This window comes from Colias philodice, chromosome 15 (assembly GCF_061535455.1).
Source record: "Colias philodice isolate Cphi_HAF_F1 chromosome 15, ilColPhil1 Martin Lab GWU primary, whole genome shotgun sequence".
Taxonomy (NCBI): Eukaryota; Metazoa; Arthropoda; class Insecta; order Lepidoptera; family Pieridae; genus Colias; species Colias philodice.
The window spans coordinates 3488605-3502409 of NC_143100.1; the positions used below are offsets into that span (position 1 = coordinate 3488605).

The 13805-nt window shown below is 35.1% G+C and overlaps 1 protein-coding gene across 1 annotated transcript in view; it reads right to left on the reverse strand.

The window, feature by feature from the left end:
• Positions 1-983: 983 nt before the first annotated feature.
• The window catches only part of Tmtc3 (Transmembrane O-mannosyltransferase targeting cadherins 3), a 135010-nt gene continuing 122188 nt past the window's right edge, over positions 984-13805 (reverse strand). The window contains exons 5-12 of the mRNA XM_089704540.1: positions 9169-9284; positions 8621-8826; positions 6903-7107; positions 6254-6517; positions 5546-6031; positions 5065-5251; positions 3661-3941; positions 984-3151 (exon numbers count right to left, since the gene is read on the reverse strand). Of these exons, the coding sequence (XP_089560666.1) occupies positions 2858-3151; positions 3661-3941; positions 5065-5251; positions 5546-6031; positions 6254-6517; positions 6903-7107; positions 8621-8826; positions 9169-9284 (2039 nt within the window). The 3' untranslated portion in view covers positions 984-2857. The remainder of the gene's footprint in view (positions 3152-3660; positions 3942-5064; positions 5252-5545; positions 6032-6253; positions 6518-6902; positions 7108-8620; positions 8827-9168; positions 9285-13805) is intronic.

Genomic DNA, 13805 nt, shown 5'->3' on the forward strand with positions numbered 1-13805 from the left:
AAGGGGTGCATGTAATTCTAACAGCGCAATAATGCAATATCGCAGAAATGTTAATTTTTTTTATCTCAATACTTAAAAAAAAAACTAAAACAAACAAATTAATACCACCTATGAGGACGCAACACACGCTCGAGCACCTACATGGTGGCACACCACTCGCGCCGTTTTTCTCGCGTCGTCGTCGACTTGCATGGGACTCGCGAGGCGTTAGCAGTTAACTAGTTAAAATATCTTCGATTCCCGTAGATTCTCCTTGTTAGTATAGCTCAGATTGAAGAATAAACGAACGAATTCACTAGTGATAGAATTTGTACAAATTTCAACACTGTACGCTCATATTTTATTGTCATGATATACGGGAACATTTTTTAAGGCATGATATGATTTATTGGAACGAAGTTCCCAGGATATTTTCAGTCAACCCATCTTTAATACATTTTTTAATAGACTACATTTATTATAAAATTGGTCTCATTCTATTATCACGTCGGTGCAGGTCGACCTATATTCGGATCTTAGACGATTATTATTTTAGTATGACTCACAATAAACTGATTTATTACTATCATCAATAACTACATACGGGAATGCACTAATATGTAAATATAACCAGATTAGTTTTCACAAATCCATAATCTTGGATTTTATTTATTACTTATTTTAATACTAGCTGTGCCCTGCGGTTTTACCCGCAGTGCTCCACTCCTGTTGGTCTTAGCGTGATGATATAATATATTATAGCACGCGTTGCGAAAGGGGGCTAGACAATATTAAGACCAAAAGTTGTAAGGACACTTTTAGCTGTTGTAAGTGTGCGTGCGTGTGTTTCTCTGCCTCTTTCTCTCTCATAGAAAGCGAGCCAGTTATTTAAGTAACTTATTATCTTTGTTCATTCATCATTGCCCTGGTTCTAAAAAAGTATGTTCATACCTACTTATTTCATTTTCATAAAATCGGGCAGGGGTTTATAAAGAAAACAAGCGTTCAATTTGAAACATCATTTATTTTATAAAAATAAATGTTTTGATGACAAATATAATATTCGGGGTCCTTACGAATCCTACTCCCGTCGGAGTTCCCACCGGAAATGTTTCAAGACATTGTAAAAAATTTCAGTTTTTACAAAAGTACTTTGTATCTTAAAACATTAACAACATTACATTTTCACATCTACATATTCTAATAACGGTCGATCACCTTAATTTTACATAACATTGGCGTTTTATGAAAATAACACTATCAAGTATGTTTAAACTTTAAACTATACACAGTCACAATAGGAAGGCCTTTTAGATTTAGGTACAAAATACAAATGTTATGATTGCAATGTTTATTTTTTGGATGCTCCAAATAAAGGGGATGGGTATAAATTGTTATCAAGGAAAAACGTTAAGCGGACTTATTAATAGAATGTTTTCAAGTTTTTTTATAATTTTCGCATCATTACTTCATAACCGTTGTAAATTTGCACGAGCAAAAGTCTAGGCCGTTAATAAAATGTCAAGTAATGTTAGTTCTCATATAAATTTGATTTGGGGTTGAGAATTTTATAAATTTTTAGGTAGTACATAATATTTGTTTTTAAAGTTTGATCATTTTATAAAATGGGGACTAGTTAATATCACACATCAAAGTTAACACTACATTTTAGAAGAAATCTGATCGTAAAAATTTACACAAAAATAAAAAATATATAGCATGGTGACCGTAAAGTTCAAAGAACTGCATTTACTTTTAAATATATTATTTTGCGGTTGCAAATGAAAGAAAAGTAGTATACATAAATAGCTAAATTTCATCAAATCTTAAAACAGGGTATAAATATAACTTAGAATTAACGTACATTATATTGTCATACTTATGTAGTCAGTACCTATAAATGCATCTTAAATCAGTTAATTGTTCACAAACGGAAGTAATATCTTCTGATGCTTGGTCAAAATAAATATACATATCGTTTAAATAAGGTGCAAGAATGAAAGCTATAAATTTTGTTCAATACTCATGAAAAATTAATTCTAATGTTGATTAATTAAATATGGTTTATACAGGATTTAAATAAAACTGTCTTTAAGGTAAATAATCAAGTTAACATGACAATTAAATGCATTGAATGTTCTTTGCATTCGGATAAAGTACACAAGCATTATAAAATAAAATTATACAATTTCTCTCTTGCACCATATAAAATAATTTAGAACGAAATAATAACAGTCCAATATAAAATAGACAATTTTTAATATTTACCTTGAGGTATCTAGAAACTAACGAAGCTATAAACTATCACCATAATATTTAAAGTAAATTTCGAGTATAAATGGCCAAATAAAGTTGGTGACTAGACAAAATACATTATAATATGATTACATTTTCCATGTTATATACATCGTACCGTATACACTTATACAGGCTAACGAAGAAAGCTCCTTTCAATATCTACATAATATACGATACTATACAAAATCTAAATGCAGAAAAATATTATTAAATGCAAATTATGGAACGTTAGAGATCAAAATAATGTTCCATTTTCAAATGTTTTATTTTTAAATGTCGCCAGCATCAATAAAAAATAACAAGATGGTCGCTCGTACGCCATGAGCGAATAAGTAATCGATAAAGTTCTATCGCTATCTCTTTCGCAACTCGAATAATTTATTGACGCCGGTTATCAATGGTCATTTTGGAACAACACAGTAATATAAAAAACGCGTAGCTCAGAAAATCAATGCGTATACCCTGATGAAATGCAAATCAGACATCGGCACGAACGTTGACATAAGAAACTAGAAACCGCGTTCTATACAAACGTAGGCAAAAGAATATCATTCGAATATCAATGTTAGTCGCGATGTCGCTATGAAGGGTCGGTCTCGTGTGGGTCGGGAGGTTGTTGGGGGATATAGTTCCATCTCGCTTTAACTTCAGCGGGGGGTGCGGTGGGTTTGGCGTGTGGGAGAGAGACAGCTGCTATTCTGGCGCGTACGACCGCTAGATGGCGCTGTATGTAGTGTTCGTGTGGTGCGAGTGCTGCAGCTCGAGTGAGACACTCTTCGGCTACGGCGAGCTTGCCGCGCTCGACGGCAACTACGCATAGATTGTGGAGCGCTTGCACGTTGTCCGCTTCTAGCTCGAGGATTCGGCGGTAGCACTGTAATGTAGATATTAGTTAGTGTTTAGAACATTGAGGTATTATTATAGAGAGGACACCACGAACAAAATCTGTGCGACAAGCGCGGCGGCGCGGGGCGGCTAGTGAGTCATACAATTTTCAAATATTCTGCCTATTATTACTTATAAATTAAATCCAATATAAAAAAAATGAATAAAGTTATCAATTAAAACCAATCAATGTAACAAAAAAAAATGGTTTGAGACGATTGATTCTAACTAGTGTTAGAAAAAGTGTAGTAGCGATGGCCTCTCTAGTCCGTAGTACATAGTAACTCAATGGTTTAGAAATGGTTTTTGTCAATTTAAGGATGAAGTCGAATTTGGATCATTTAGATATTTTTGTTAATGTATATCTGGAGGCATTTATTTTAAGCTTGTTTTAACATGGTCTGGATGTAAAAAATACTGTCGAAATAGTTGTTTCAGAAATGCTGCGGCTTATCAATAGTAGAGCGAGGTTAAATAGCACAGATAAAAAATACTTACACTTTCTGCTGCATCGAGGTCTTTCACCGAGTTAATATAAATGTCTCCCAGCAGAACCAAGGCTTTCACATGATCCGGATGATGTCGGACCAATTGCTTCAAAAACGGTGCAGCTTCTAAAGGCCTGCGTCTATCAGCCAGTAGTAAAGCCAGGTTGAATAGCGCAGATCGGAAATCTGGTTTGAGATGTACTGCGGCTCGGAACCATCTTTCCGCACATTCTGCGTCGCCTTCGTCCATACAAACCATACCGAGGTTGAAATGGACGCGCTCGTTTGTTGCTGGAAGGGATAATAATAATAAATGTACTTGTTCGTATTATCTTGACGACGCGGTTGGCGCAGTGGTAAAGTAACTGCCTACTGAGCCGACGGTACCGGGTTTACAAATATTTGTGTGATGAACTCAATTATTTGTTCTTGGGTCTGGGTGTTATTATCTATATATGTATATATTAAATATTATATTTATCGTCGCCTAGTACCCACAACACAAGCCTTAATTGAGCTTACTGTGGGACTAGGTCGATTTGTGTAATAATGTCCTATAATATTTATTTATTATTTACTAGTGGTCCGCCCCGGCTACGCCCGTGGTACATATTTCGCAATAAAAGGTAGCCTATGTCCTTTCTCAGGTATCAAAATATCTCCATACCAAATTTCATGCAAATTGGTTCAGTAGTTTAGGCGTAATTGAGTAACAGACAGACAGACAGAGTTACTTTCGCATTTATAATATTATATGGATTATTATAAATGCGAAAGGGTTTTGTTTATCTGTCTTTCAGGTAACAAAGATTTTACGATATGTTTTGTATATCGAGATAGTTAGGAGGCCACAGTGACATAGGCTACTCTGACCAGATGGAACATGTCGTTCCCATGGGAATTTCTTTAGAATACGCGAGTTAAAAGTCAAGTAAAAGCTAGTAATAAATAAAAAATATTTTTTATGGAATTATCATTGGACTGACGTTTAATTTTTGCACCCAAAGATTCAGTATAAAATATAATAGAATTCCGTGGACTCGTTTGTTGCAAGAACGGGTTCGAATAGATGGAAATTAAGTTTTTCAAACTTTCCTCTAAAACTATCCTTGTTGAACACAATATTTGCCAGCGCAAGTAAGGATAAAACATTTTGAAAATACAGACTATTATTATGTTAAAAAAATTGGTTGTCTGTAAGTCGGTTTACTGATGATAGTTGAACGTGACAACGTCCGATTGTGCTTCTTTGTTACTCGTTCCGCGCTCTCGCTTGCACTTCAAGCCTTACATGGAACGCCTCAGAGCGAGGTAACGCCGCATGAGTCATGTTTTTTCGTGCGTGCAGCCGGCGCTATCGAATTATAAGACGTTGTCACGTCAAAAATCAACAATATTTAAGTCAATGCCTTACCATCCTTATCAAGTAGCTTCAATAGTCTCTGTCTAGCCAAGTGCCGCAGGTCAGCGGCTCCCAACTCTTGCAACAGTATCGCAGAGTTCAGTAACGCTTGTTCGTGTTCTGGTTCCAGTTCCAGGGCTTTGTCCAGGTACGCTAGGGCTTGGGATGCCTTGCCTTGCTCTAAGAGCACTACGCCCAACTGTAATAATGACAAATTAGGAAAATGGTGATACGGGTAAAATAGAATAACTAATAGGGATGTGATGAAATTTTAATTTTGGTAATTGTTATCTCCACTAGTAACTTTTTGTAATATACAACGCTATACAACACATTAAAAAGTTAAAAAAGTTTTAACTCAAATTTCAAAAGAAGTCTTGTCGCTTATTTCTGAAAGTCTTGAGTCTACACAATCGAAGTCGATCGCTATTGTAAAGAGCAAAACATTGGATTTGAACTTTAAAGTCAATGCAATAAATACAAAAGAACTTACATTATAATAAATATCCGGGTTCCCGCTATCATACAATAAAGCTCTCTCGTATACTTCCTGCGCCTCCTTAGTCCTATTCAACTTAATTAAAATATCCCCTCTATTTATGTAGGCTTGAGTATAATCAGCTCGCATACTAATCGCTTGTCTATATAACATATCCGCTTCTTCTAGTCTTGTGGCATTTTTGGATATTAAATTTGCCAAGTTCAGGAATACGTTCAAATGGTTTGGAGCTATTCTGGCTTGGTAGGATTCTCCTGGTTTTGCTTTTGGGAGGAGGGATTTGGCTTGAACGTAAGCGTCTTCGGCTTCTTGGTATCTTCCTAGATGATTGAATGTTCTGCCCACATTAATGTGAGCTCCGACGTCATCGGGTTGGACGTTAACTGCTGTTTTAAAGAATTCTAACGCTTCTCCATAGCGACCTTCCGCTTCGAGCGCGTGGCCCACGTTGTTGTATAGTTTTGCGTTGTTGCGATTTACCTACAGAAATAATTATTAACTCCGTCCATTAAAGACTCTACTATTATATTTTTACTATTCATTTTCAGAAGATCTTTGTTTTGCTTGACCATAAAATTAAACTTAAGAAAAAAAAAAGGATTAACATTCTTAACATAGAGGATTTATTAAATATAATTATGTATCTACTAAAAAAGAAATAACTTGATTTCTAAGCAAAAATATCAAGAAAATATTAATTACCTTAAGACCCGACGCAAAAATGGAGTATTCAGTCTTCCAATCCCAATTCCTGACATAAGTTTTGGCACTGAAAGCTAGCAGCAGGAATATAAGAGTAGATGCAGCAAGCTTGGCTCTCTTTTTGGCTAGAAGCCTCCATCCATGGGCCACTAACAGGCACCAGCCCATTGAAGGCATGTATAATACTCTCTCTGCTACTACAAAACCCACTGGGAAGAATAGGTTGGACGCTGGCAAGAACGGAAGGACGAGTAAGGCTAGACCCTGAAAGAAAGTAGAATGAATTAGTGATTGTATTTTACAAGTTGAATAATGAGGATTTAAATAAACAGAAATTGGTTCAACATAACCTCATTATTAGGAAAGGAAAGGAAACTGTAATTAGCCACGCTTATCTACAAAATGTATTAAGAAAATAAGCCTGAAAACTTATACTACTGTTTTTGATAACAATCAATGATGAATCGTTATTAAATTTGCCGCATGCACGTCACATAATTCTTGGAAAATATCATATGAATGTTAGTATTAGTTTTAGGAGCCTTGAACTTCATACTTGAACTAGTTCAGGTATGAAGTTATCTTTCCTTAAGAAAATACATTAAGATCAATTTGCTACACAATAAAACTATTGTGCAATGAATCTTACCATAGACAGCGCAGATGACCTCGTCCTCAGCGCATGTATAGCTCCCGCTACCAGCGAGGTGGCCAGTGCTAAAGTGGCCAAGTTCCTCGGATCTCGCCAGGACCGTAACAGAGCGACTGTGCCCATGGTCCAGTCGCAGCAAAGGGCTTCTGGTAATGTTAGTAGCCAGGCATTTAGAGCTGGTAAGTAGGCGAAGGTTAGGTGTCTGGAAATGAAAACAGGGTTATTTTACCTATATTTGGAAGAAAAGGAATAGCTTAAGGAGTTGGTAAGCATAAACTGCAGAATAGTGAATTCACAATTTATATAGTTCTATTTAGTAAGAGCGGTGTTGTTACATGGGAATGTAGGACGAAAAATGTTACCTGACTCTAACGTTACTCAAATTCTTAAACCAAAAATATATTTAAGGAATGTTGTCTAGTGGAATTATATTGAGAGTACGTAAATGCGTAGTTTCATAACAATTAGCGCAATCTATTTCCATATAGACAAAACAATCCCACCTACACTCGAAAAAAAACACCGTTATTTATTTAGGTATTTTTAAAAGTAAAGTTATTTAGCTACAGCTATTGTAACCGTCACAAAGGGTCAGTTCGCCCCAGTTACTAGTTCAAGTAAAAATTAATTCCACTTGTAATGAATAGTCTTAACTTTCAGCTCTTGAACAATCTAGACCTCAATTCACTGGCTATTGAAACAACCTCTATATTTTTACGTGAAAACAAAAGTTAGAAATTTCATTTCAATGCTGTGAATGTTTAACGTTTTTTAGCGCATTTATGAGTATGTAAGCTTGCATGTAAGTTAAAATTAGTGCTACTTCGTTTTTCCGGGTTTACGTGGATTTTAGTATTCAACTTACGTATTACTTGTATAACAAGATTAGTATAAATCCGTTGAGCCATTTGTACGTGATATGTGAACAAATGAATAGATAGGTTATTAAAAATATTGAGTATTTTATGTGAAATATTTGAAGAAAAATGAAGAACTTAGTAACAGGTCTTTTCGACTGACAGGATATCTTATAAATCTTATTTGATGTTTTTGAGAAGTCTGAAATATGGTTTATAATATTAAATAATAATCTCGCTGAAAATCTGATCCACGCGAGTTTTACATATTTAAAACGTATATTGGCAAACATCGGTAGCTTTAAGCTTTATCGAGAAGAATAATGCATTCAATTGGATTTGTTGTAAACAGATATTTTGTAATAAGTTCCTTTTTTCTATCTCAGTCTTAAAAATTTAAACATACTTACATTAGAAGAAAAAATACTATTGTGTAGTGCACAAAATACTTAAAATGTTAAAAAAAAAATCGTGAATTGTTACAGCAATAAAACTGTATTATAGGTAGTATGTGTTAACATATTTTACAGCGATATTCAATGATATTACACAAATAAGCTATAAAAATTACGATGTGGCAACCCTACCCATAGTAACGTTCATAAAGTACACAAAAAAATTAAAATCGCTAGAGCAGTTTTTCGCATACCAAAATACAAATTCCCTTTCAATATTAGTACAGTTTACGGTTTAAGACATTTATTTCTCAAAAAGATTACATTTGAATCACTAACAGAGAAATAATAATAAAAATTATAAACATGTTTGCTCGCTTAACGTTGTACGTAGTAAGTAGTTTGTTAACACAAAAAGAATACAACAAGAATAACAAAAAAATGGACAGTTTGAGATGCTCACCTAGCCGGCGGAGGCGCTGCCCCAGCAGGGTTGTCAAACCTCGTAAACACGGGTAGTTGAGCGCCCATCACGTGCAGTCTGGCAGCGAGTAAGGCCAGGGTTGCACAACACACGGTGGTGACCCTGCGCGCCGCCTCACCGCACGCGCAACCCCACCCGCCCTTACCCCAGATCTCTAGCCAGGAACGACCTGGAGTTAGTCGCCGCTGAAAGAAGATACGATTGATATACTTATAGTTATTTATAAGATTTATGCTTTAATATTTATAACATTTAAGTTTCCTTTATCTATGAGTATAGGTAGGAGATTTCTCTCTCTGTTAGATAAAAAGTGTTTCACTATTTTTAGTTTTCATTCTATGTAAGATCATTTCAGTTTCTATGAGGTTGATGTTTATCATCGAAGTGTTTATATTTATAAAAGATAAAGTTAAATAAAAATAAATTATAGATACACATTGCTTTCGTTTGAAAATGTTATAATAGAATTGATAATCATCCGAATTTAATGAAGTTGATAAATCCCATCGATATTAATTAGTAATTACCTTTTGGGCAACAAACAGTTCATATACAACGCACACTGCAGTAACAGTGATGCCTTGCTCCTTGCATAGCATCGCGACTCCCACGCAAACTGTGCAAGCTGCTACATAGCGCCAATCTGAAATAAATCGATTGCTTTTGTAAAAAAAAAGAATAAACGTTAAAATTTAGAAATAGTTTATTTAAAAATACATTACACATACAGTTTCTTAATATGTATTTGCATATTTAGACTGGGGTAGAAGCCTTTAAAAATAATGAAAAGATAAAAAAAATCGCAGTCGGATGAAACCCATTAGAAAAGGAGGGGAATATGATAAAAATGTAAGGAAAAATAAATTACGGTCAATCCCAGTTCGGGAAGTGGGAGGGGGGAGCTTTTAAGAGAAAAAAATGGTCTCTCTCGATTTCCGACAAAACTACAAGTCCTACGGAAAAAAGTTCAATGACAAAGTTGTAGGTAATAAAAGGATCTACAACTTTTGTATTCACAATTTTTTCACATAACCTCAAAATTTAGGTGAAAAATTCAAAAAACCAAGTTTTTGGTTTTTTATTTTTATCTACTTCAAAATTTATTGCTTTTCTACGAAATTTGGTGAAAACTTACTTTATTATGTTCCAAATACACTGTAATTTATTTGAATGAAAATATTTATTTTTTCGCCTTATTTTGAATTAATACCAAAAAAACAACCTAATTTTCAATCGAAAAGTCACCCGTCAAAATATCAGCTTTTTTCAAAAACTTGGGGTGCCTTTTATTCATTGAAATCTCTACTTTCATATGGTGTAAAAAAAATAAACACCACCATAGTAAATGTTCTCAGGAAATGCATACAAACAGTGTGATAATGAGCTTTTACTAAATCAGGCACACTTCTCGAACTCTATATTTATTTATTTATTTATTTATTTATTTATAATTCTTTATTGAACAAAATATGAGAAAACAATAGTATGTAAAAAGAAGTAGAAATACAAAAGCATAATTTGCCCAAAAGGCGGCCTTATTGCTAAACAGCAATCTCTACCAGGCAACCTGGCGGGAGAGGAAATGCAAGAAGATTATGGGATAGTGCAAAAATACAAACAAAGTATTAATGCAAAAACAACAAAAATAAATATATAATTATATAAACATACACCTACATAAAAATAAACAAATACAATATCATAGATACAATACTACAAATACATATAATATTAAATATATATATATATATATATATAAATACATATACACATAAATACCTATACATACACATACTAAATAAAAGAAAAATAAAAATAAAACTCAAATAGGTAAATATAATGAATAAAACAATGATTGGCTTCAGAAGGCAAACAGGAAAGCAAGGGAAAAAAAAAGAATATGTAGTAACAGAAAATTGAAGAAGCTACTGTTGGGATAGGTAATAGTCTTTAAGTAGCTTTTTAAAGGAGGAGAGAGATTGTGCACGTCTGATATTTTCAGGTAACGCATTCCACAGCTGAATAGCGCGCACTGTGTAGGAATTATTAAAAAAGTTAGAACTACGGATAGGAGTACTTAATAATAACAGATTAGTAGATCGAAGCGAGATAGAATGATTAGAACTTAAATAATTGAATTTATCTTTTAAGTACGGCGGAGTCTTAGGGCTAAATAGTATACAGTATAAGAGATGAAGCACGTGAGTATCCCGGCGATAACGAATAGGAAGCCAGTTCAACCTTTTCCTGAACTCTGAAACATGGTCAAACTTGCGTAAACCGTAAATGAATCTTATGCAGAAATTTTGAAGCTTCTCAAGGGTGTCCAGTTGATATTCATAAATATCAGGATAGCAGGAATCGGAAAAATCGAGAAGAGGAAGGAGAAGAGATTGTGTCAACGTAATTTTGGTAGAGATTGGAAGAAAGTTCCGTAAGCGCCGTAACGAAAATGCAGATGAAAATACCCTTTTTTGCACTTGTTTGATTTGCTCGTCCCAAGAAAAGGTTTGATCGAGCGTCAAGCCTAAATTTTTAACCTGAGTGGAATAAGGGACAAGTACATCATCAACGATAACATTAGGTAAATTGGTCCAGTCAATTTTTGAGACTAATTGCCTACTTCCGAATATAATAGCTTTAGTTTTTGTTGGATTAACTGTTAAACCATAGTTCTTGCACCACTTGACAATAGTTGCAAGATCCCTATTAACTTGTAAAATCGCTTCAGGTAGTTCGAGAAGAGAGGCATGTTTATATAACTGGAAATCGTCCGCATACATGTGGTAGGATGATACAATATTAGTGGAGATTGTGTTGATGAAAATGGAAAAAAGGAGGGGAGATAACACGCCACCCTGAGGAACGCCAGCAGAGACATTGCACCATGTCGAAGAAAGCTCCTCGATCAGCACACGCTGTCGACGTCCCTCCAAGTAACTATGTACCCAGTCTATGGCCGAGGCAGATAAATTAAGAGAGCGTAGTACAGCTAACAATACATCATGATCGACACTATTGAAAGCGTTGCTCAGATCTAGCAGTGTGAGTATTGTAAGCTCCCTGTTGTCGAAACCTCGGCGAATATCGTCTGTAATTTTAATCAGTGCAGTAGTAGTGCTGTGACCTGGTCGGAAACCTGACTGGAAAGGATTAAGGAGTTTGTGATGATTAAGGAAAATACTAAGTTGCTCCTGTACCAACCGTTCAAGGACCTTGGATAAAAATGGCAGGATAGCAATCGGTCGGAAATCGGATGATATAGAGGGATTCGGTTTTTTGGGAAGAGGGACAATGTGAGCATTTTTCCAATCACTCGGAAACTTTCCCGTCGATATAGAAAAATTCAGGATGTGGGTGATAATAGGAATAATGATGGAAAGGATAGGGATGATCATGCTTCGACCAATACAGTCACTACCAACTGCCTTTGAGGAGATTGACAACATGCTTCTCTTAACACTGTCCTCAGTGAACCGACGGAATACAAAGGGAGGAGAACTGGGAAGAGGTAAGGTATTAAGATAATTTAATGTACTATGTTTTAAGTTTGGAAGGAAATTTGAAGAAGGATTAGAAAAGTGGGAATTGAGGTTGTTGACATCAACTGAACTAGGATAAGAATTGGGTGGGGATTTACCAATTCCTAGGGATTTGAGGAATTTCCACATTTTTGACGGATCACCATTGTCAACGGATTTAGCAATGTGCTGTCTCTGAGCATCCCTACACAACGTATTGCATCGATTTCGAATCATATTAAACTTCTCCCGATTAATATCCGTGTTTGACGACTTTAATTTAGCCTTTGCTCGAGCCTTCTTTCGTAAAAGTTTTTTTAGGTTATCGGACATCCAAGGAGCTGGCAAGTGCTTAAGCTTAACAGGACGCAATGGTGCATGTGAATCGTACAGTTGCAGAATTAAAGAATTAAAAAGGGACACTTTGTCATCGATAGTATCAGCAGACCGAATAACCGACCAGTCCATGTTATTAGCGTCTTCGGAAAGTCGATCAACATTTATTTTAGCAAAATTGCGTGACATGACAATCTTTGGTTTATACTTGGGGGGTTTTATCTTGTAAGAAAGGAAAAGGAGGTCGTGATAGGAAAACATGTCAGCCGGACACTGGCCATGCTCGGTGACATGCTCTGGTGAGGAAACAATGACAAGATCAAGGAGAGATGGAGTACAGTTGGGAGAGGAATGAGTAGCCTGTAAAGGAAGGACTTTAAAATTATAGGAATCAAGAATAGATAAGAGTTTTTTACTACGATGGTCACCCTTGAGTAAGCAAGTGTTAAAATCTCCCATAAATATAACATGTTTATAAAGTGGCGAGAAGGATTCAAGGATATGATCAAAGGATGGGAAATAATTAACAGTAAGGTTGGGGGAGTAAAAAACACCGAGAAGGATTTTAGTATTCGAGGAAGTAATTTCAATAAGAAGATGTTCAGCCGCATCGCCAGGTGGCGGCTGAGGGGAAGAACTAATAATGGAGTAAGGAATATGTGTACGTAAATATATAGCTACCCCTCCACCGACTCTGTCTACGCGGTCGTTTCTTATCAAATTAAATCCTGGAATACTATAGGAAGAAGAAGGAAGACAGGGTTTAAGCCAGGACTCGGAAATTAAAATTGCATGAACAGGGTTGGAGTCAAAAGTAGCAAGGAGATCAGGATAATGAGCCGGAATACTCTGTGCGTTTATATGTACGAAATTTAAGTTATGAACATTAGAGAAGAGGTTAGAAATACAAGGGGAAGGAGAACAAGTTAAACTATGAAAACTGTCGTCTTCTGAACAATCACTATTTGAAGTAAGTGAAATAAAACTTTCGTTATCTGAACTAGAATTAAGAGCCATAATATATGTAATATAATACAATAAATATTAAAATATATAATATATTATTATAGAATGAATAATTTACGAATAATAAAATATAACAAAAAACAATGTAAAAAAAAAAAAAATCTATCAAACATAACCTTTGCCACCAGTTACATCTTATTAATAATATAGAATAAAACTAAAACAAAAACTAAACATTGATCGTTAACCGTCTGTGATATGTCAAAAATGCTAGCATCCACGCCACTAAAAATTATATAAAAATGAACGTTGACAAAATGTCAGTTGTCAAATTTGGACTG